General features: G+C 31.7%; 2 protein-coding genes across 2 annotated transcripts; both read left to right on the forward strand.

The window, feature by feature from the left end:
* The first annotated feature begins 7,691 nt into the window (after positions 1-7,691).
* LOC18586545 (uncharacterized) lies at positions 7,692-11,627 on the forward strand. The gene is made up of 4 exons (XM_007010008.3): positions 7,692-7,868; positions 8,222-9,589; positions 9,731-9,834; positions 11,075-11,627. The coding sequence occupies exons 1-4, from the start codon at positions 7,716-7,718 to the stop codon at positions 11,211-11,213; spliced, it is 1,764 nt and encodes a 587-aa protein (XP_007010070.3). The 5' UTR covers positions 7,692-7,715; the 3' UTR covers positions 11,214-11,627.
* A 9,437-nt stretch (positions 11,628-21,064) lies between these two features.
* On the forward strand, positions 21,065-21,655 carry LOC18586546 (histone H2B.3-like). Its single transcript, XM_007010009.3, has one exon. It carries the CDS (start codon positions 21,090-21,092, stop codon positions 21,519-21,521), a length of 432 nt encoding a protein of 143 aa, XP_007010071.1. The 5' UTR covers positions 21,065-21,089; the 3' UTR covers positions 21,522-21,655.
* The last annotated feature ends 283 nt before the right edge of the window (positions 21,656-21,938 follow it).

Below are 21,938 nucleotides of genomic sequence, written 5' to 3' on the forward strand. Positions count from 1 at the left end.
TCTTTCTTCCTCATTTCTCAGGTTAATCGTTTCTGTGAGTTCCTAATGAGGTAAAATCTCCCTTTCCTCCTGTTCTAACATCTCGACAAATTAGGGGGTAAGTCATAGTCATCCACTTCCTCTTCATTTTGTAATTCATCAACATTCGAAACTTTCTCGAAATCCACATTCAAATTGTTTTTTAGATTGTTTTCATGTTCATTATTTAAAGACTTGCAAATTGGTACAATTAGACACTTGTGTAGGCAAGTATTTATTGGCTAAAAGAATAAATAAATAAAAAATATGCGAAAAGGTTAATGAATTGTGAAACACATCATGCTTTGTCATTTTAAATGATTAAGGTAACATAAAACCCTACTTAAACAAGAAATTACTCTTGACGGCCTTGGGCATAGACATTTAGGTAAAATCGTTTATTACATTTCCAAAGACTTAAAGATGACGGGTAACTCTGTGGCTATCTAATTGATTAGCTCCTCTCCCGACAGTACTAGATACACCACAGGGACCTTCTCGTTAGGTTCTTCATCTTTGATCATATGGATTGATAGCTCATCAAACATCCGCAGAACCTGATTGACCTCTTCCGATGCCTTGTTGTGAATGTAACCTGCGGAGCAGAAAGTCTCATACAAGTGTGGAATTGTCCTTTTCTCAAATTTTTCTTTCTTTCCCTCTAGCTGAACCATCCTCTTAATCTTCTTTTGGGCTGCCAATTTCTTTCTTTCTTCTTTGGTAGATTTGTACCCCAAACCGAACCTTTCCTCATTCTTGATTGGAGTTAAAGGATGACTAATTCCTTGTAAATTCTTCCCTAGCCCCAAACCAGCACGACATCCTTTTCCTACTATCTGTTTAACCCCCATTTTAAGTTACTACTAACAAATGAGGAGTCGGTATCACTTCTCCTTCCCCCACATAAGTAGCATTAACAAATTCAAAAAATCTAAAAAAACACTCTAGGATTCTTCCGCTACCTCTACATAGGGAGCATATGAGGGTTAAATAGTGTCAAACCCTGTTCTATAAAATAATTACGACGTCATTTACATGCTCAATCGAATGTTTACATATTTAAGAATTTCGAAAAATCGTTAAAAGAAGATATTGCCCCTAATAGTACCATTAAGTTGATTAAGCCTCGAACTAGTTCAAATAGGAATTTTAAGGTGAAATTAAGAGTTTCACAGTTCAGGGATGACTCAAAATGGTAATTCGGAGTTTGAGGATCAATTTGGAGTCAAACCAAAATTTTCATTATCTAGGGGCAAAATGGTCATTTGCCACTTGGGGACAAAATGAGAATTTTTAGAAAAGATTTTTTTGGCCCCATTTAACTTATTGGAGTATAATTTGAGGGTTTGGCAGTGAAAAATTTTAATTCTGGTGATTTCTATAGTGTAGGGGCAAAATCGTAATTTTTCCATCCGCGGATAAAATTTGAGATTTTGAGAGAATTTAGATCACATTTGACAAATTGGAGAATGGTATGAGTATAAGGGATGAAAAATATGTCTATGGGTAATTTTCCAATTTTTGGGGCAAAAATGTAATTTTTGACTTTTACGGGGGTAAAAGTGTAAATTTTAAAAATTACTCCACCAAGACTTTGGATAAGTCTGAGAATTTTATCTAAGCTATGGACATGTGGGACAAGTGTATGGTGAAAATTTGAAAACAAATGGATGGCTAGAATTTAAGGAATTAATAAAAAAAAATGAATAAAATAATATTATATTATTTTAGCCTTTAAAAAGGCCAAAATTTCCAGAATTCTCATCTTCTTCAAGCTGTCCAAACTAGGAGAGAAAAAGGGGAAAAGAAATAAGAACCCTAGCTGAAAATTTTGGAGAAAATCAAGAGAAATCAAGAAATCAAGCATTAAAAAAGTAAATTTCATTTATTTTCCTTGTGATTTTCACTACCCATGCATTGTTTTCTCATTTCCATGCAAAATTAGAAAGTGGGTATGGACACCCATGCTGGCCAAACCTCCATGGATGAGTTTTGAGCTTGAGTTTTGGTTGATTTTAATTAAATTAAGTGATTTTAGTTAGGTTATATTGAAATATAGCAAAAATAAGCTAGAAAAATAACTTTCTCCCATTGAAACCCATTATGCCGAATTTTCTAGGGGAATATTGGCTGTTGATCTTGATGTTTATTTGAGGAATTATGATGAATTATGAGCCTAGAAAAATAATGGAAATTTTTAGAGCAAAAATACGAATTTTTACCCACTAGGGGTATTTTCGTAATTTACTATCGAGACTGATAATTTCCACCACACTGAGGGACATTAAGTCAATTTGGGTGCAATTGAGGTATAGAAACTGAAAAAAATTAATTTGGAGTTTAAACGGACGCATATATCGATTTATCGAATAAAAGACCGAAATAGGCTAACATCGCGTTTAGGCAAAATTTAGATATTTTGCACTTCATATCATGCATATACACCGAGCCTGAATTGATTTTATAATGGTCAAGTATTAATGTGGTGAATTATGTATTGTATATTGTGGATAGGTGGTGAGCAAATTACACTGGTTAAAGTACAGGGATTGTGTTTGAAGACTGGGGTTAGGAGTATATCGACTCCTAGAACAGTGAGTGAACTTATTATCATCTTAATTATCTAGATTAGTTTTATACAATTGTGTGATTTTATGAAAAATGGGTTTAAATGGTAAATTGCTATGTTTTAGGAGAAATTGTGATTTTATAAAATGATTTTATAAATTTTCTGGAAAATCGAATACTGATTTTGAAAATAGAGTCGTTGGAGACTGCCTACTTGTGTTGTAAAATTATGATTTGAATTAAATGGCTTGTGATAAATTGGCATGATTGGTTGAATTTATACTTGTATTGAAAAATATGAACTGTCTGTTTTGCCTTGATAAATTGGTTAGTAATGTAATTGCCATGCTATGCCATTGAGATTTGATCAATTGGTGGATTAAAGATTAGCTACTACAGTGGTGGGGGGTTCCGTGGATCAGCCTATTAGAGGGGCACGGTAAACTCTTTTATATTCTCACCTTGATCATAGAGGTGCGTAGGATATCTCCTGAGGTGGGCTTTTTGAGTGCACTTCACATTAACCACCACGTGAGAGTGAGACATTAAGTCAATTTGGGTGCAATATTGGCCGAATTTTTTAGGGGAATATTGACTGTTGATCTTGATGTTTATTTGAGAAATTATGATTAATAATGATGAATTATGAGCCTAGAAAAATAATGGAAATTTTCGGAGCAAAAATACGAATTTTTACCCATTAGGGGTATTTTCGTAATTTGGTATCGAGACTGATACTTTGCACCACACTGAGGGACATTAAGTCAATTTGGGTGCAATTGAGGTATAGAAACTGAAAAAAAAATTAATTTGGAGTTTAAACGGATGCATATATCGATTTATCGAGTAAAAGACCGAAATAGGCTAACATCGCGTTTAGGCAAAATTTAGATATTTTGCACTTCATATCATGCATATACACCGAGCCTGAATTGATTTTATAATGGTCAAGCATTAATGTGGTGAATTATGTATTGTACATTGTGGATAGGTGGTGAGCAAATTACACTGATAAAAGTACAGGGATTGTGCTTGAAGACTGGGGTTAGGAGTATATCGACTCCTAGAACAGTGAGTGAACTTATTATCATCTTAATTATCTAGAGTAGTTTTATACAATTGTGTGATTTTATGAAAAATGGGTTTAAATGGTAAATTGCTATATTTTAGGAGAAATTGTGATTTTATAAAATGATTTTATAAATTTTCTGGAAAATCGAATACTGGTTTTGAAAATAGAGTCATTGGAGACTGCCTACTTGTGTTGTAAAATTATGATTTGAATTAAATGGCTTGTGATAAATTGGCATGATTGGCTGAATTTATACTTGTGTTGAAAAATATGAACTGTCTGTTTTGCCTTGATAAATTGGTTAGTAATGTAATTGTCATGCTATGCCATTGAGATTTGATCAATTGGTGGATTAAAGATTAGCTACTACAGTGGTGGGGGGTTCCGTGGACCAGCCTATTAGAGGGGCATGGTAAACTCCTTTATATTCTCACCTCGATCGTAGAGGTGCGTAGGATATCTCCTGAGGTGGGCTTTTTGAGTGCACTTCACATTAACCACCACGTGAGAGTGAAACTCAGCCAACGCCAAGAAATGGCTGTGATGTTCAACGAAAAATGTGTTTTATGTGAAATATGAATTTTTAACAGCCTTGACGGTCTCAGTGGGATACCTTGATGAAGGTATTCGCGAGAATAATTTTGACAGGAGCCAAGTTTTGTGAGATACATAAGCCATGTTGATTAATTAAGTAAACTGAATATTCATGTTATGAAACATATATTGGAAAAGAATATTTTAATTCGTCTCCATTTACTCGCCTTTAGATAGTTTAGATGGTGTCTGTTTACTCATTGGGATTTTATAATCTCACCACCCTCAATTCCCCACATTTCAAGGTCGGGATAGTCGGTAGATAACCGATTGCATCAAGGACTTCAGTTAGCCTTGCATCGACAAAATTGTAGGTTCACAAACTCACATCTTATTGGTTAGTTGGGGGCCCACGTGTCATTGTAAAAGTAATTTTATACTTTAGTTATTTAATTTAAAGTATGTATGAACATATTTAGCTTTTACACCATGTTTTTGGCGGGTTTTGGTGTTTTCGAAAAAAAATGACGAAAATGCCCCAGTGAGCCAAAAAATAATATTTTATTGTTTTGATTTGGAAAAGACTTATGATTTCTTGAAATGCGAGATTTAATAACTGTTGCTCACCGGGGAGATGCGGAAGCTGATGCTAAGCCTTGCGGGGTTTCGATCAGCATTTGGGGTAATTAGTGCCTATCGAGACGTCGCGGTGGTTGTCACGGTCTCGATGGAGAGTTTTGGGTCGTGACAAATAGCTAGTATATCTTCCTTCACATATACACTTATCAGTTGGCCCTCAGTTATGAATTTAACTTTTTAATGAAGGGAAAATGGTATGGCTCTCGTCATATGAATCCATGGACACCCTAGTAAGCAATTGTTAGACGGGGCAATGTCCATGACTTGAAATTGGACCTAAAAAATGCAAGGGCCAATTTTTATCGGCAGTTCAATGTCCCCTACCACCTCCCTTGTGGTCCCGTCGAAGGCCTTTACAACCATGTGGCTGGTTCTCATATAAGATATATCTACTGGCAACCTAATTAAGGTAGAGCGAGGTATGACATTTAAAGTTAAGCCATTTGTTAATCAAGACCCTGGGTACGGCATGGTCCTTGTATTTGATGGTAATGTGCAGAGCTTTGTTACTTTCCCGACCACCCAATGAAATTTCCTCATCATTAAAGGCAATAAAGTTCCCAACTGTAATGTTTCCCACGATATGGTCCAACTTTTTCACCGATATATCATGAGCCACGTAAGCCTGATTCAAAACCTTGAGTAGTGCATTCATGTGTGCTTCCGAGTTCAAAAGCAAAGATAACAGTGAGATGCGAGCAGACATTCTTGTTAATTGCTCCACCACACTATACTCACTGTGTTTGACAAATTTGAGAAATTCACCTGTTTCTTTCTCCGTAACAGGCCTTTTAAACTCGTTGTTCAGAGTAACTGGAGGTTCGGGGCATTAATGCCCTGTAATGATGGACTAGAGAAGGAGCTGAGCACACGCTCAGTCCTTTCCTGTTCATTCATTTTTGTTCATTTTTTTAATTTATTTCTTATTTTTTATTTTTTGGTTTTTTTATTATATTTCATTATTGTTTATTTTTTATTTTTTTGAAATAGGTGTCTACAATCATCAAGTGTAACTTGAGTTTTAAAGCCATTATCATTTGCTAACTTTCCACTTCTCACCTAAAAAAAGCATATAATATTAGACTTAAAGTCAACAAAATTATTAGATTGAAGGGAAAAAGTAAAAGTTTCTAACAGTTGCAAGAGTAATCCATTAACAAAGATTGGAGCAAATTCAAACCAACAACATTAACAAATACAATGAAAAGCTAAGATTCGACATATCAATTTTTTGCCCAAAACAACTTGCAATGCACTGTCAAACAAATCTTCCCTCTTCTATACATCTTTCGAGTCTTTTCGTTGAGTTCGGGCAACTTGATTTAGGGAATAGTGGGCGAATAAGTAATGGAGATATCAAATTGGAGATTAAACTTGCATTTGGGTCCTAACCTTCCATTTCGAGTTTCCCCTTTTTAGAGAATCCTTCGTTAACCTTAGATTTGGATTTTTTTTTTGGTTAAATGTTTGATTGAAATACGAAAATTAGCATAATAAAAGGACTTGATAATCCCATCTCAAGATGAAGAACAAGAAAGCAAATCTAAAATATAAACCCTAAAACTGAATTTGGAGATAAAATAAAAAGAATAAGAGAATATTTTGAATGTTCTGCTAAATAACAAGAAAGTAACGTGAAAGAAGTTTGTGGGAGTCAAAATATTTTGTTTTTATTTAATTAATTATGAAAAGTTTTTTATTATTAAGTTTTTGAAAGTTTTGCTTTTTTTTTCATTAATAAGGTGGCAACATTTAATGGACTTATACACTATTAGTATATCAAATATTAATCCAAATATTATGAGATATCTTACCCTACATTAGATGTAAATGTGATTGTTGAGACTTATATAAGGATTTAAGTCAATCACTACTAACAACTTGAACTTAAGCTTTTAAGAGTCATGTGATTTAGACTTGAAAAGTTGTTAGACTAGTAATGCTTGAATCTAGGTTATTACAATTGGTATTAGAGCATGTGCCAGCCAAATGTGGGCCTTCTTATGGGATGGGTCTTGATTATGATTTAATATATAACTTTGATAAGCATTTCAAGGATTTGAGAGAGTGTACCCATCTTATATCAGATGTGAATGTGATTGTTAAAACTTATGTAAAAGTTTAAGGTAATTACTATTAACAATTGAGCTTAAGCATTTGAAGATAATGTGATTTAGGTTTAAAAAGTTGTTGGGTTAGTGATCCTTGGTTTAAGATAGTTACATTTTAATTAATCTAACACTGTGTTTTTGAGATATTTAACTAAACATTAATTATTTTTCAATTAACTTTATAACTAGCTTAAATGATATCAATAAGTCTAAGTAATGGTATATGATTATTCTTTAAAAAAATTCTTCAATTTATTAATTTTAATTTTTCCCCTAAAATAAATCTAATACAAGATATAACATAGTTATCTATCTTATTTAGATATGAGAATTGACACGCTTAATCTAAATTTCAGATCTTGAATGTAGTATTTTTATAATTTTGTGTCGTGTTAATGAATCATGATTATCGTTAAGCTTTGAAAACATATTTTTTTTGTCTTGTCCAAAAAAGGGGCCAAATTGTAGTAAATAAAAGCTTAGGCCTTATGATCTTAGTCCAATTCTTCTGCATAGGAAGTTTCAAAATTATATTCGAAAAACTTTTTATGGGCCATAAAAGTCAAAGCCCAATAAATTCTTAATACAACCAAAATTTTAATTATTTTTCTACATAGAATGAGGGCCCCCAAATTTTAGATTTGAAAAACATCGCGCGAAATCAAGAATTTTTTTAATAAAAAAAAAGAAAATTAAATTCAACTGTCAAAATTCCCAAGTAGTCCTTTCGCTTTATTTCAGATCTCTTTTCTCCCGTGATTTCGGGGTTAGCAATGGCGAGGATGGAGAAACCTGTCTTAGCTGAAGATAGTTTGTCTGAATCCGAAGAGGAAAATGCAGTCAGCGAAAGCGAGAACAGCCAACAGTTAGATGAAGAAACGACCTCATTTGTTCAGAGAAAGCTGCATCAACTCGAGTACGAAAATGTTAGTGTCTTTCTTTACCCTAATCTTAAGTATATTACTATCATTTCTTTAATGCATTTGCGTGTTTTTTTTCCTTTTATTTATTGGGCAAATTTAATTTCGTTTTGGTCGTTTGCTGTTTTCGTTTGCTTTGGATATGAACTGAGAGATTTTGATGCTAAAATGAGTTGAAATTGTTGAGGAATTATTTCTTTTTTTTTTCCTCTGTTTTGAAAATAGTGAAATCAAACTGATAAATTGATAGAACGCAATGAATAGAGTCTCAGTACTGAACTTAAAATAGTATTTGATTGTAAAGGGTCTATGACATACAAGTAGTAAACCGTGAAGTCTTTTCTCTTTGTTCATTTCAGGTTGATAACAAGCAAAATTGCAATATTGAAAATTTACAAGTTATAGGAGTTGATCTTTTGTCAAAGATTCAGAATCTTGAGAATGGATTTGCTCGTGCCTTTACAGAATCCAAGATTTCTGAATTTCCTGTTGGCAACATTGAAATGTGTAAATTAGTTGCGGAGTTGGATGAACAGATTCAACTTTGTTTAACCGAGTTAAAGCAACTATGTACTCTTAATTCATTTGCAAATCCTAAAGGAACTTGTGGTAATGATGGATTGGGAATTTTGAAAAGTTCAGATTCGATAAGTCAAAAACAACAATTAAGTTCTCTTTATCAAGAAGACAGTGATCTGGTAAAGGAATTGTCAGCAAAAATACTCGAGATGGAGAAGCTTAAATCTGACAATTTGCTCAAGGAAAATGAGCTTGAAGCTTTAAGGCTGCACCAAAAAGATTTAGAAACTCAGCTTTCTTCTGTTGAGAAGGAAAAAAGGCAGTTGGAGGAAAATATAGAAATCATGCGAAGAGAAGTTGTTGTTACTGCTAAATTTTTGGATGATTTACGGAGCGAAATGATGGACCTTAATAGCAATATGGATTCCCAGATTTCAGTCAACAAAATTCTTGCAAAGAAATCTTCAGAACTTGAAAACGGAAAGCAGGCAGTGGAAGTTCATTTATCAGAACGGTTATGTGATCTCGAAGAACAATTAATGTATGTAACTGATGAGAGAGAGTCATTTTGTTTGGAACTACAAACTCCAGAATCTCAAGCTATGAATTTCAAAGATGAGATAATGAGAAGATTGGAAGATGAAATGGAGGCACAAAAAGTTGATATGGGACAGAAGATGGAACAGATGAAAAGGCAATTGTCAGAAGTTCAAGAAGAGTGTGAGTGTCTAAAAATTGAAAATCTCAAACACATTGAAGAATATAATATGCTTCAGAAAGAAAATGGAGAACTAATAAAGCAAAAGATGGAGTTACATGTGCATTGTATGGTCTGGGAAGCAGAATTAAAAGAATCAGAAAAAGTTTTTTCAAATATACTGAACAAAGTAGACAACCTTCAAAGAGAGAACCAACTGTTAGAAGAAGAAGTTTTGGCTCAATTGCAGAAAAAGTTACTCCTTCAGGATGAAGTTTTGGCTCTTAAAGAAGCAATTAGTGAAGCCAAGTTTGAAAATGAAATGCTGGAAGCTTCTTTCGTGATGCTATCTAGAGACTATGAAGAACTTACAGCTGAATCAAGTTTATTTGTTCAGAAAATCTATAGTAGTTGCAAATGTAGGAAAATTGCCCTTGAAGAAGCCTTGGGAACTCAAGAAGCTTTGCTGGAAAATGAGCTGGCCCAGATTAGTAGAGAAAATCGCATACAGGTTAATGTTGCAATCTTCGTTTTTCAATTCATGCTAGTTGATCTTAATCTTTACATTAGGCACTCATATGTTTGCAAAGGTTCTCTATACAAGAGATGTAATCAGTTGCTCAAACAACTATTCTTTCTCCGTATGTTTCAGGTTGATAACAAGCAAAACTGCAATACCGAAAGTCCTCAATTTATAGGAGTTCAGCTCGCAGAAGGTTTAGAGGCAAATGACATGTATAAGTTCCAGCTTAAGAGGTGGGTACAGATGGTAGATTTCCTGATCCAAAATATTAGAAATCTTGTTTTCATAAACCTAATATCTAAAATGGGGTATATAGTTTTTACTTTTAAATGAACAATTGATTATCAAGAAAAAACTTTTATGTTCCATCCTTATGGTTTTTGGATAAAGTTATTGTTTGTCTAATGAATTTGTCTCAAGTAAGTATCATGATAGCAAACAGTTACTTACACAGCTCCCGGCTACAATTAGAAACCAGTTTTCAGTCCAAAGCTTAGGATGCTTTTGCAATACATTAAGTAAGTTTGATAAAAAGGTTAGATAAAAGATCCAAATCCGATGATAATTGATAGGCCTTTTAAGCAAATATCTTTGTTGGTTTAGGATGATAATTGATATTCTTATTCCTTGAACAAGATAAAAGAAAAGAGAGAACATTTTTTTTGTGGAGCCTCAATGGTGCTTTCGCAACCTCAAACTTTAGATATATTTCTGTGGCTAGAAACGAGGGTGCGGAAAGAAATATAATAAAAATAAGGTTGAAGTCGAAGATTGGTTCCTATACTATCTCAATATTAAGGATTTATTCCCCATACTATAATTTCAACCAATTTAATTCTTATACTTTCTTTAAATGTTAGATTGAGGATAATTGTTGCTAGTGTGAATATTTAGCCGTTAAATTTGTTGATGTGGCATTATCTTGGCCACGTGAACCTTTTTTGCCAACTAGCCACTTGGTCCCTAATAGTTATTCTTTTGAGTTTACTGATTATAATAATTAATAATAATTCATAATTAAAAAAAAAAAAACTGAGATTTTTAGGCACCCAGAACATGTAGCCAGATGGCAAAAAAGTCCTTGTATCATGCCACATGGCCAAGATTATGTCACATCACCCAATTTAATTGTTGAATATTCACACTGTTAACAATTATCCTCAATCTGACATTTAATAAAAGTATAAAACCTAACTGATATTATGGCACAAGGATTAAATCCTTAAAATTGATATAGTATAGTTCCAACCTTCAACTTTAACCTGAAAGTAATCATTGTACTTGTACAACTGTCAAAGTCAGTTATTGAGTTGCAGGCTTGATTGTGCTAAGTATACATATTGTAATTTTGGCCTTGGCACATTCTTAATAAAACTTTACCACCTTATCAGAATTTTGGGCAAAAATAAGCCATAAGATTCTTTGCTGTGGGTACGAATGCTAACAATCTTTGTAAAATTTGCTTGTGTTCAGTTTGTTGTCAAAAGATGTAGGCATTCATTTAGATCTTCCTGAGAACTCAGCAGGTGAAGTAGCTGCAGGAAAAGACAGACGCGAGTGCAAAGTATCAACACTTGAGGTAGAGATGAGTGCAATGTATCAAATATGCTGAGGTAGAAGTTGATCGAGGGGGTGACTTGTGGTGTAGCTTAAGGCTGTTTATGATAGAAAGGGCTGGTTTCGGAATCCAGGGAAACTTTGGTTATATTTGTCAATGAGGCTGCCCCAACACTAACAACTTCCTTTCACCAATTTGTTGTTTTCAATGGTTATGTAGATCTTCTGTTAAGCAACTCAGGGGCCTGCTGCTCCGGGCAGAAGTCAAGGAATGGATCTTCGGGTTGAGTAAGGGCTAATTGTAATATAAGATGGAAAAATGCAAGCTTTGTACTCAATGTATATCAATAGTTGTTGTAGGTAGTTATAGCAGTTAATTATTATTGTAAGCCTTGATGTTTCAGATTTGGCGGTCATGAAGAACTCCCGTTACATTCATCCTTCATAACCTTCTCAGTTGATTCTGTTCTTTCTTTTTCTCATATTTTATTCTCTTTACAGATTGAGGCAGGCAATTGCTTTCAGATATTTTTAAGTGCTCAATGGTATTCAGGTATGACTTTGAGATTTTAATTTTCATAAAGGGGATATGTCTACTTGATAAAATTATTAAACAAAAAGTGTTTTGACACTTTTAATAGTGTTCTTATTATTTGATAAATGAATTTCATTTATTTATTTTTTTAAAAAGACATAATATCATTTTATTTATAAATACATAAAGTAACCATATATCATGACTTGGTCACTAGATTTTTTTAATATATATATATATATATATATATATATAACCAAATAAAGGAAAGAAAAAATAAATTGTAAAATATTGAGAGTATTCATTTATGATACTACCACTTGTAAATATAAATTAAAAAAAAAACTAAAATACTAATGGTATGAATATTTTTGTGAATATCTATTTATATTTTGTATATATACATTTGGATATAAATTAGATTGGATAAACATTAGGATTTAATACATCCATTTAATCCCTTAGTATTATTTTCATCATATACATTCAATCTAAATAAGGGGTTATTAGTTTATAAATAGATTCTTTCACGTTATTTGTAGATATACACTTGAATAAGATTTTTTTACTCTTTTTAAATACTTTGTTTCCCTTTAAATACTTTCTCTTATATTTCTTTTATATTTGTTTTTTTAAGATTTATTTAATTACACATTATCAACACGATTATTTAATCTCTCAAGTTTTAGAATTATTATGTTTTCATCATCTTCAAGCTTTAAAAAGATTTCAATGATTGGATTTTGATTTCTGATTTTAGAAAATCAGGTAAGTGACTTGATATTTTTTTGGTGTTTTTATTCCCAAAATCAAATTTAATATGAATTTTACTATCATGGTATATATATTATATTTTGTATCTTGCTATTAATGAAAAATCATAATATCCATTCCTTAAAGTGAATGTAACAAACGAGATATTAATAAAAAATTATAAATTTATCTATTTCTTAAAATGAATGCGACATCATTTAATAATTATAATCATAATTATGAATCTATCCATTTATTGAAGTGAATGCAACATCATTTGATAATTATGATCGTCATAATAATTTAAAATATTACTATTTTAATTTTAAGAATAATTTTACCATCAAAAGTGGATGAATAATTTTATCATTAGAAGTGGATAGATACTTTAACCCACTAACTCATCAGGAGTGGATAACCCATTAAGAAGTTGATGAATACTTATAACTCATCAGAAGTTGATAAATAATGAAAAGACAATAATGGAAAGAATAAAAGGAATATAGAAAACATATTATCATTGATATGGCATGAGAGATCATCCGTGCTTGTTGTATGTCTTGAATTTTATGAAGCATCACTAAAGATTAAAACATTTTGTGATGATTTTAATCATGATTAAGTTGATATAGCACACTAAGATGTTTGTTCATCGTGAAAGAAGAATTGATTATATGATTGAAAATGGAAATATCCATTGTTAATTTTCTTATCCTGAAAAAGGAATTAATCTTTTGATTAGTAATGAAAATATCTAAGAATGAACTTAATAGTAATTGGTACATTTTAGTATAATTACATTATGAAGATGCTTTAATATGTTTAAATATGTTCATATTATATGTTTTAATTATATATTTAATGTTTTTTCAAGTTAACTTGTAAATTTCTTATCGTATCTATCTTAGTTTATTGAAAAAACATATGGATATTCATCTTGTTGGATTCAAGATCTATGATGTAAATATATGTCTAGTAGACATTGCTACAACTCACACTATATTTAAAGACAAGAAATAATGTTTCTCACTTGACAACTGAAAAAACAAATATCAATATAATATCTGGTAGTATAAGATTAATTGAAAGCTTCAAAAGATGTAATATTTTACTACCTCGAGGAATAAAGTTTATAATAGAGAATGTATTATTTTTTATTAAGTCTCAAAGAAATTTATTAAGTTTTACAGATATTCATCTGAATAGATAGGCAACATATGAAAGAGACACTTAATACTTCTATATTTCATCTATTATCTTCAATAGGAAAGGTGTGTTGTAAAAAAAAATTAATAGCTTTATTCTTTGGATTAAACTACACTAATATGAGAATAATTGAAACTAATAATAAATCATAAGTTTACTAATGCTTTTAATGTTTGGCATGACCGATTAGACTATCTTGGTTTAATAATGATACTGTCGTAACGTGCGGGTCCGGGAACCCGACTGCCAGATGCAGAATGTGAAAACTCACTAAAAATTAAACTAGGAGTCGCCACTAATCTTTTTTACTATGTACGATTGGCCACCTATTGACTCGATTCTAATCGATGAAAACTTAAATTAATTTTAAGCCCACCGAAAAGAACCTTAAACTGGTCTACGATTTTCTAGATCTAGGTTCGGGAGTACGGTTACGCCCGGGGAAGGATTAGCACCCTTAGGACTCCCGTTCCATGAACGGTACCATTTTTAGATTATCCTATTAGGCTTTAATTTTTAAATTAGCTATATTTCCTTAGTTATTGTTCACTTATTTTTATCTCCTATTTGACCTAAAATGGAATGCAAATACGATGCAAGATGCATGGCGTGAAAAAAAATACCGGACGAATAACTTTTTATCGAGGATATTTTCTCGAATCCGCCCATCATACTGGTGGGACTCGAGGAATTCTCTCACTTAGGGAATTATCCGAGAAATTTGCCTTCACAAATTTGACGAATAATTTCCATCATCGGAGTTATCGTACGTTTTTCTTTAAAAATAATATTTTCGTGCATAATGAACCTAATTCGGGCGAAAGTCTTTTATTAAAGATGTCTCTCGAGCCCTCCCATCATACTGGTGGGACCCGGGGACACCTTTTCACCTAAGAAACTTTTCGAGGAATACCCGCATTCGCAAGATCCTCGGAAGATCCCATTATCGGGGCTTAAACTTGAAAATAGAAATATTTATATGCAATGATATGTATGATGCAATATATATATGCTATGCTAATGCAATTATCTATATTTTTTAGTTATTATTAATTAATTATTATTTTTATTTTATTATATTTTTTGTTATCATATTTTCTATTCTTATTTCTTATTATTATTTTTTTATACTTTACATTTTTTGTTCTAAGTTCTTATGTTTTTCATTCATAATTAGACAAATTGTTTATAATTCTATGTTATTTTAGTGAATAAAAATTTTATATTTATTTTTTTATTATACTATTTTTATTTTATGTATTTTTATATTTTTATTATTCTTATATTTTTCATAAGCAATCTTTTATTCAAACCTAATGCCTAAGATCTTATTTTTTATATATATTTATTATTTTTTTTATCTTTATCTTAACATTTTTTATAGTTTATGCCACTTAATATTCAATGCTTAATTTTAAATTAGTTATTTATTTATTTATTTATTTAATGTCATGTATATTGTATTTTCACAAATTAATTATTTATTATATGTTTGAATTGTTATTATTTTTTATCATTTTTTATCATTTATTATTTATTTATTATTTTTATCAAATAAATTTTTTTGGTATGGTCAAACTCTTTATTTATTAAGAATTTCAAAATCTTGAAATCGAAGCCCTCCCATCGTACTGGTGGAGCCTTAATTCGAATTCCGAACCTAGGGAATATCGGCCCGGGATTGCGACTTCTCGTATCCAATCGATTATCCCATCATCGATATTAAATTAAACTATTATTTTATTAATGATTCTTTATCTTATCCTATTTTCGTTCTCTCCTCATTCGTATTCCTTTCTCTATTTCATATAAAGCTATATTATTATTTATTATTATTTTTTTATTCATTATTTATTATTATAATTTTTATGACTCACAAAGTATTTAAATTTATTTCTTTTACCACTAATATTCACCCTTATATTTGTTGTTTGCATTAATTCTTATATTTTTAAATGTTTATTTATTTATTTTTTAAAAAAACTTTCAAACATTATACTAAATGATCTAGCTAACCCATATTCGGTCTAATCATCACAAAACACAAAAAGCCCATAAAGGAATAAGTGAAAATTTTTTACCTGACTTGGGCTCAGATACTGACCCAAGTTCAATAGGACAACCGACTGGACCCTCTTCCCGAATTCACTGTTGGAGGCCCAAAAGAGTATTCTTCTTCCTTTGAAACGACATCGTTTCAGCTTCTTTGTGGCACCCAAAAACCGATTAGCAAAACGGCACCGTTTTGCCCACTGCCCTTTAAGCTTCTCCTTCTTTTCTCTTTCACTTCCTCTCTCTAAAAAATATTTCCTTCTTCCTTCTCTTCGCGGGCGCCGGCTTCTCTTTCCAAAACCCTTCACCGGCCGGTTCTCTCTTAGCCTTCTTACTTGAAGGCCGCCGGCGTTGCTCCCTAGCAAGCGACTCTCCCTTTCCCTGCTCCTTCCTCTCTCTTTTCTTGTTGCCCGAATGGCTTTCTCCCCTAGCCGGCACTACTCCTTACCACTACCGTCGCCGGTTACCGCGACGGTCGGGTTTCCTCTCTACCACCGATCGAATGTCTCCCTTCCTTTCCTTACGTCGGATCTGGTGGCGCGACGATCGGGTTTTCTCTCTATCGCCGATCGAGTGTCGCGACGGTCGGGCTTCCTCTTCTACCGACACAAACCCTCTATTACGGGCGCAAAGATCTGCTCTTCCTTTGCCCAAATCGGGTTCTCCCTCTACCGATCTCTCCCTGTCGGCCGCCCCAAATCGGTTTCAGATCTCTCCCAAACGAAAACCCAACAAACCTCAAAACCCTGTCTTCCAACCGGCGACAAGAGCCCCAACTCTCACTGCACACACATTGTTTGATTTTTTTGATTTTCTTGTGGATTCCTCGGGCTGCTAGAGAACTTAGGAATTTTTTGTTGTGGTTTCTTTGCTGCTAGGATTTTTTCTCGAGTTTGAATTTCTTTGGCTTGCAGGTTTCTCCCTCGGTTCCCCCTTTGCCCTGATTGTCGATTTTTGGCTCTACTTTATACTCGCCCTTTTTGGCTTTTACAGGGTGTCCTCCCACTACTTTGCCAAACGCGATTTTCGCGTCTGGCACTGTAATGGTTGTTTGGTGCTAGCAGAGGCGTCCTCCCACTACGTTGCCAGACGCGATTTTCACGTCTGGCACTGTAGTGGTTGCTTGGTACTCGCAGGGGCATCCCTGCCAGTACCTTTTTTTTTTAATTAATGGTTTTATTATATATATATTTTAATTATCAAATCAATTAATTTTTGGTTTGTTGTCTGTTAAAAGTTGAGTGTCTACAGATACGAAAAATTATTGAAAATTAATATGATCATTCATTAAAAAATTAAAAGATTTTTTAATCTAATTAAATACTCATTGGCTACTTGCTCTCTAGGTAAATTAATTATAAGGCTATCACTAGCTAAAGTTGAGACTGAATTTCTTATGTTTTTAAAATGTATTCAGAGTTATATGTGGATTCAAACATCTACTATGTGAACCATTTAGATATTTTACGATTTTAATCGATGCATTGCATCGACTAAATGGTCAATGTGTACTTCTTATCAACTTGCAATTTAACATTTGCAAGATTAATTACCTAAAACCTTTGTTTGGAAGCATATTTTTCTGATTATACAATCAAGATAATTCATCTTCATAATGCTGATGAATTTACATATGAAACCTTTAATATTACATTTTAGTTGGAATAACTATTAAGGAACCTATTGCTTATGTTCATACACAAAATGGTCTAGCAAAATCATTTATTAAATACTTCCAACTAATTGCAAGGTCATTACTTATTAAATTTAAACTCTCAATTTCTATTTGGGTGCATGTCATTTTGGATGCAGCAACATTTGTATGCAGTAACATTTGTATGCATCAAGCCAAACAAGTTATTATAAATTTCCCTTATACACTTGGTTTATGGTCAAGAACTAGATATTTTTCATCCAAGAATTTTTGAGTGTGTGGTATGTATTTCAATTGCTTCACCACAATGCACATAAATGAGTCCTTAAAGGAAGTTAGAAATATATGTTGGATACAAATCTCCATTTGTAATCAAATAATTAGAATTATCAATAGGAGATTTATTCATGGTAAAGTTTGTCAATTGTTATTTTGATAAAATATTTTTTTCAACATTAGGGGGAGAAAATAAGTAACTGGAAAAGAAAATTTATTATAATGAATTATCATTATCTAGTCTTGATCATCGTACAAATCAATATGAACTTGAAGTTCAAAAGATAATTCTTTTCAAAATATAGTAAATTAGTTGCTAGATGTATTTACTAACCTAAAGAGAATAATTAAATCTTATATATCAGATGCAAATACTACTATTAGCATTGATGTCCCTGTAAGACAAGGTATGCCAAAAGTGTAGAAACCATTCAGTTCCAAAGATAAAATTTTCAAAAAAAAAAGAACCAAATATTCAAGATGGTCAGAAAGAGGAAGTAGAAACTCTAGAAGAGACTCTTAACATAATTGATAAAATTCTAAAATAAAATTAGTACCTGAAATAATTGAAAATGAAAAGATCTTAATCAATTATGTCATGACGGGAAAAGATGGAACCATAATGAAATAAACATCGACGATATTTTTGTATACAATGTAGCGCTCAATATTATAAAAGAAAATGAGGATCTTGAACCTACATCTGTTGAAGAATGTAGTCATGGAAATGATTAGTCAATGTGAAAAGATGCAATCAAAGTAGAATTAAATTCACTTGCAAAACGTGAAGTTTTTAGACCTATAGTCCGTACATCAAATGATTTAAAACCAAGAACTTAAATGGATATTTGTGCGAACATGAAATGAGAAAAATGAGATTATGAGATTTAAACACGGCTTGTCGCACAAGGTTTTATTCAAAGATCTGGTATTGAATATGAAGAGATATATTTTCTGATGGATGTAATTACAATTTCATAATAACTAGTTTGATAATATATAAGAAGATTGAAATGCGTCTAATGAATGTAGTTACATTCTATTTATATGGTTCATTTGATATCGATATATATATATAATCTTGAAGGATTTAAGTTGCTTGAAGCACAAAATTTGAATTCTTGAAAAATTTATTCAATCAAATTAAATAAATCTTTATATAGTTTAAAACAATTCGGACCCATGTGGTATAATCGCCTTAATAAATATTTGTTGAAAGAAGGCTATAACAATGATCCTATATGCCCATGTGTTTTTATAAAAAGATTTAAATATGAATTTGTGATAATTGATGTTTCTTGATAACCTAAATATTATTGGAACTTTTGAAGAGTTATTAAAAACAGTGGATTACTTAAAACAAGAATTTGAGATGAAAGACATTGGAAAAACAAAATTTTGTTTGGGTCTTCAAATTGAACACTTCACAAATGAAATTTTTATTCATTAGTCTAATTATATAGCAAAAATGCTAAAATAATTCTAGATAGACAAAGTATATCCATTGAGTTCACCAATAGTCGTAAGATCACTAGATGTGCAAAAAAACCCTTTCCGACGTCATAAAGATAAGAAAAAACTTTTTAATCATGGAGTATCGTATCTTATTGCAATTGGAGCACTAATGTATCTTGTTAACAATACATGACTTAATATATCAACTGTTGTGAATTTATTAGCAAAATATAATTCTTCTCCAACTTGAAGACATTAGAATGAAATTAAACATATACTTCGATATCTCCAAGGAACGATGGATATTGGCTTATATTATTTAAATGCATTAAAATTAGATTGAATTGGTTAGTCAGATGTAGGATATTTATTTGATCCACACAAAGCTCAATCTTAGACAGATTACTTATTCACATATGGAGGTACGGCTATCTCATGACATTCTATAAAACAAACTATAGTTGCTACTTTTTCTAGCCATACAAAAATTTTAGCAACTCTATGAGGCAAGTCGTAAATGTGTCTGGTTAAGATTTGTAACTTAACATATTTGAGAAATGTGTGGCTTGTCAACCAAAAAAGAAATTCTAACAACATTATATGAGGATAATGCTACTTGCATAGCACAGTTAAAGGTGATCAAACAAATCATATTTCGTCAAAATTTTTCTTCACTCATGATCTCTAAGAAAATGGTGATATTAGTGTTCAACAAATTCTTGCAAGTGATAATCTAGTAGATTTGTTCACCAAAGCTCTTTTTACTATAACATTTGAAAAGTTGGTGCAAAAGATTGGAATGTATCATTTTAAAGATTTCTATAATGTAGTCATTGGGAGGAGTAAAATATGTATTGTACTCTTTTCCTTCATCAAGGTTTTTCCCACTACATTTTTCTTGATAAGGTTTTTGATGAGTCAGTATTTCAAAAGCTCATTTTTGAAAAAAATTATGTACTTTTTATCCTTTGTTTGAATTTTTTCCCAAAAGGTTTTTTCCTTGTAAGGTTTTAATGAAGCATATTCTTGATACAATGGATATTCAAGGGGAAGTGTTATAAAAATTTTTGTGAATATCCATTTATACTATGCATATCTAGATTTGAATGTAAATTAGATTGGATGAATATTAGGATTTAATCCATCCATCTAATATCTTAGTATTATCTTCATATTGTAAATTCAATTTAGATAATGGGTTATTAGCCTATAAATAGATCCCTTCACTTTATTTGTAAATATACACTTGAATAAGATCTTGTTACTCTCTCTAAATACTTTGTTTCCCTCTAAATACTTTCTCTTATATTCCTTTTATATTTATTCTCTTAAGATTTATTTCATAACAACTAAAAAGTTTTTGTATTATTTCAAAATTTTCAAAAAAATTTCATATTTTTTATATTGTATGCAATTAAGTTTTAAAATATTAGTTTTATTTAATTAAACCTTAATTTTGCACAAAACCTGCTAAAATCTATTATTCTATGACATTAATAATTTACATGACCATTATCTCTCTTGTCAATGTCGAGTGGGTATATATATGATACAAAATATTTTTACAAACTTTACTATGTAAATATCAACTTCGTATAAATTTTTATATTTTGCTTTATGAATGTTAATTTGAAAAAAAAAACGAATTACGTAAACATTAACATGCTTCAAATTAATGGATTTTAGTGATTTACGTGTAAATAAAGATTTAATTAAATAAAATTAAAATTTTAAAGGCTCAAGTAAGTATAAAATTTGGACAAGTAGGGGGACCTTTTTAATATTTTAACCACAAAAGGCAAAAGCTTAAAATATTCCAACGGTTGGTAAACAACAATCTATCTTGACCGTCCATTCCGGTTCCTTAAAATCCAAAAAGTGCACGTCATCAATCCGCGTCCCAAAAAGACCAACCAATCACCTCTCTTCCTCTCCTTCTATATAAACAAAACCCATCCTCTATCACTTTCCCATCAGTTAAAAATTTCGATTTAGAAGAAATGGCGCCAAAGGCAGAGAAGAAGCTAGCGGAGAAAAAGCCGGCGGCGGTGGCAGAAAAAGCTCCTGCGGCGGAGAAGAAGCCGAGAGCAGAGAAGAAAATCCCAAAGGAAAGTGGATCAACGGCCGACAAGAAGAAGAAAAGAGCGAAGAAGAGCGTGGAAACGTACAAAATCTACATATTCAAGGTATTAAAGCAGGTTCATCCAGATATAGGGATATCGAGCAAGGCAATGGGGATAATGAACAGCTTCATTAATGATATCTTCGAGAAGCTTGCTCAGGAAGCTTCGAGGTTGGCTCGGTATAACAAGAAGCCAACCATTACTTCGAGGGAGATCCAGACGGCGGTTAGGCTTGTTTTGCCTGGAGAGCTCGCTAAACACGCTGTATCGGAGGGGACTAAGGCTGTCACTAAGTTTACAAGCTCCTGAACAGGGTTTTTCTGAGGGTATTTTGGGAAGTTTGATTTTGGGTTTGGGTTTTTAGTTGTAAAGACTATGAATATGTTTTCGGATATTAATGCTGTTACTTTTAAATATCAATTGGTGCCCAATTTCGATTCTAATTCTAAATTTCTAATATTTATTTATTTTTAAATATTGCACAAATTTGACTATATTTTAAGGTTTACTTTTGATATTTTTATTTAAAAAGGAAAATTTAATTATAAATTTATTTTTTTAAATTAAAAAAATTTAAAATTTAATTTTCATGTAAGAGATAAGTATATTAATTATTAAGCTAAAATGCTAAAATGTATGATTTATCCCTTAACGAAAGGACAAATCTGATTCTAATCTTAAACTTTAATTTCTTAAGTCTTTTTTTGATAAGCCATTATTATTCCG

Source organism: Theobroma cacao, chromosome 10, assembly GCF_053813885.1.
Source record: "Theobroma cacao isolate CCN51 chromosome 10, ASM5381388v1, whole genome shotgun sequence".
NCBI classification, from domain to species: domain Eukaryota; kingdom Viridiplantae; phylum Streptophyta; class Magnoliopsida; order Malvales; family Malvaceae; genus Theobroma; species Theobroma cacao.

Bases quoted from the DNA above. Each gene is read 5' to 3' on its own strand.
- LOC18586545 (XM_007010008.3), top strand. From the start codon at position 7,716: ATGGCGAGGATGGAGAAACCTGTCTTAGCTGAAGATAGTTTGTCTGAA. The intron at 7,869-8,221 runs GTTAGTGTCTTT...TGTTCATTTCAG, and splicing joins ATCAACTCGAGTACGAAAAT to GTTGATAACAAGCAAAATTG. The intron at 9,835-11,074 runs GTGGGTACAGAT...GCTTGTGTTCAG, and splicing joins TATAAGTTCCAGCTTAAGAG to TTTGTTGTCAAAAGATGTAG.
- LOC18586546 (XM_007010009.3), top strand. From the start codon at position 21,090: ATGGCGCCAAAGGCAGAGAAGAAGCTAGCGGAGAAAAAGCCGGCGGCG.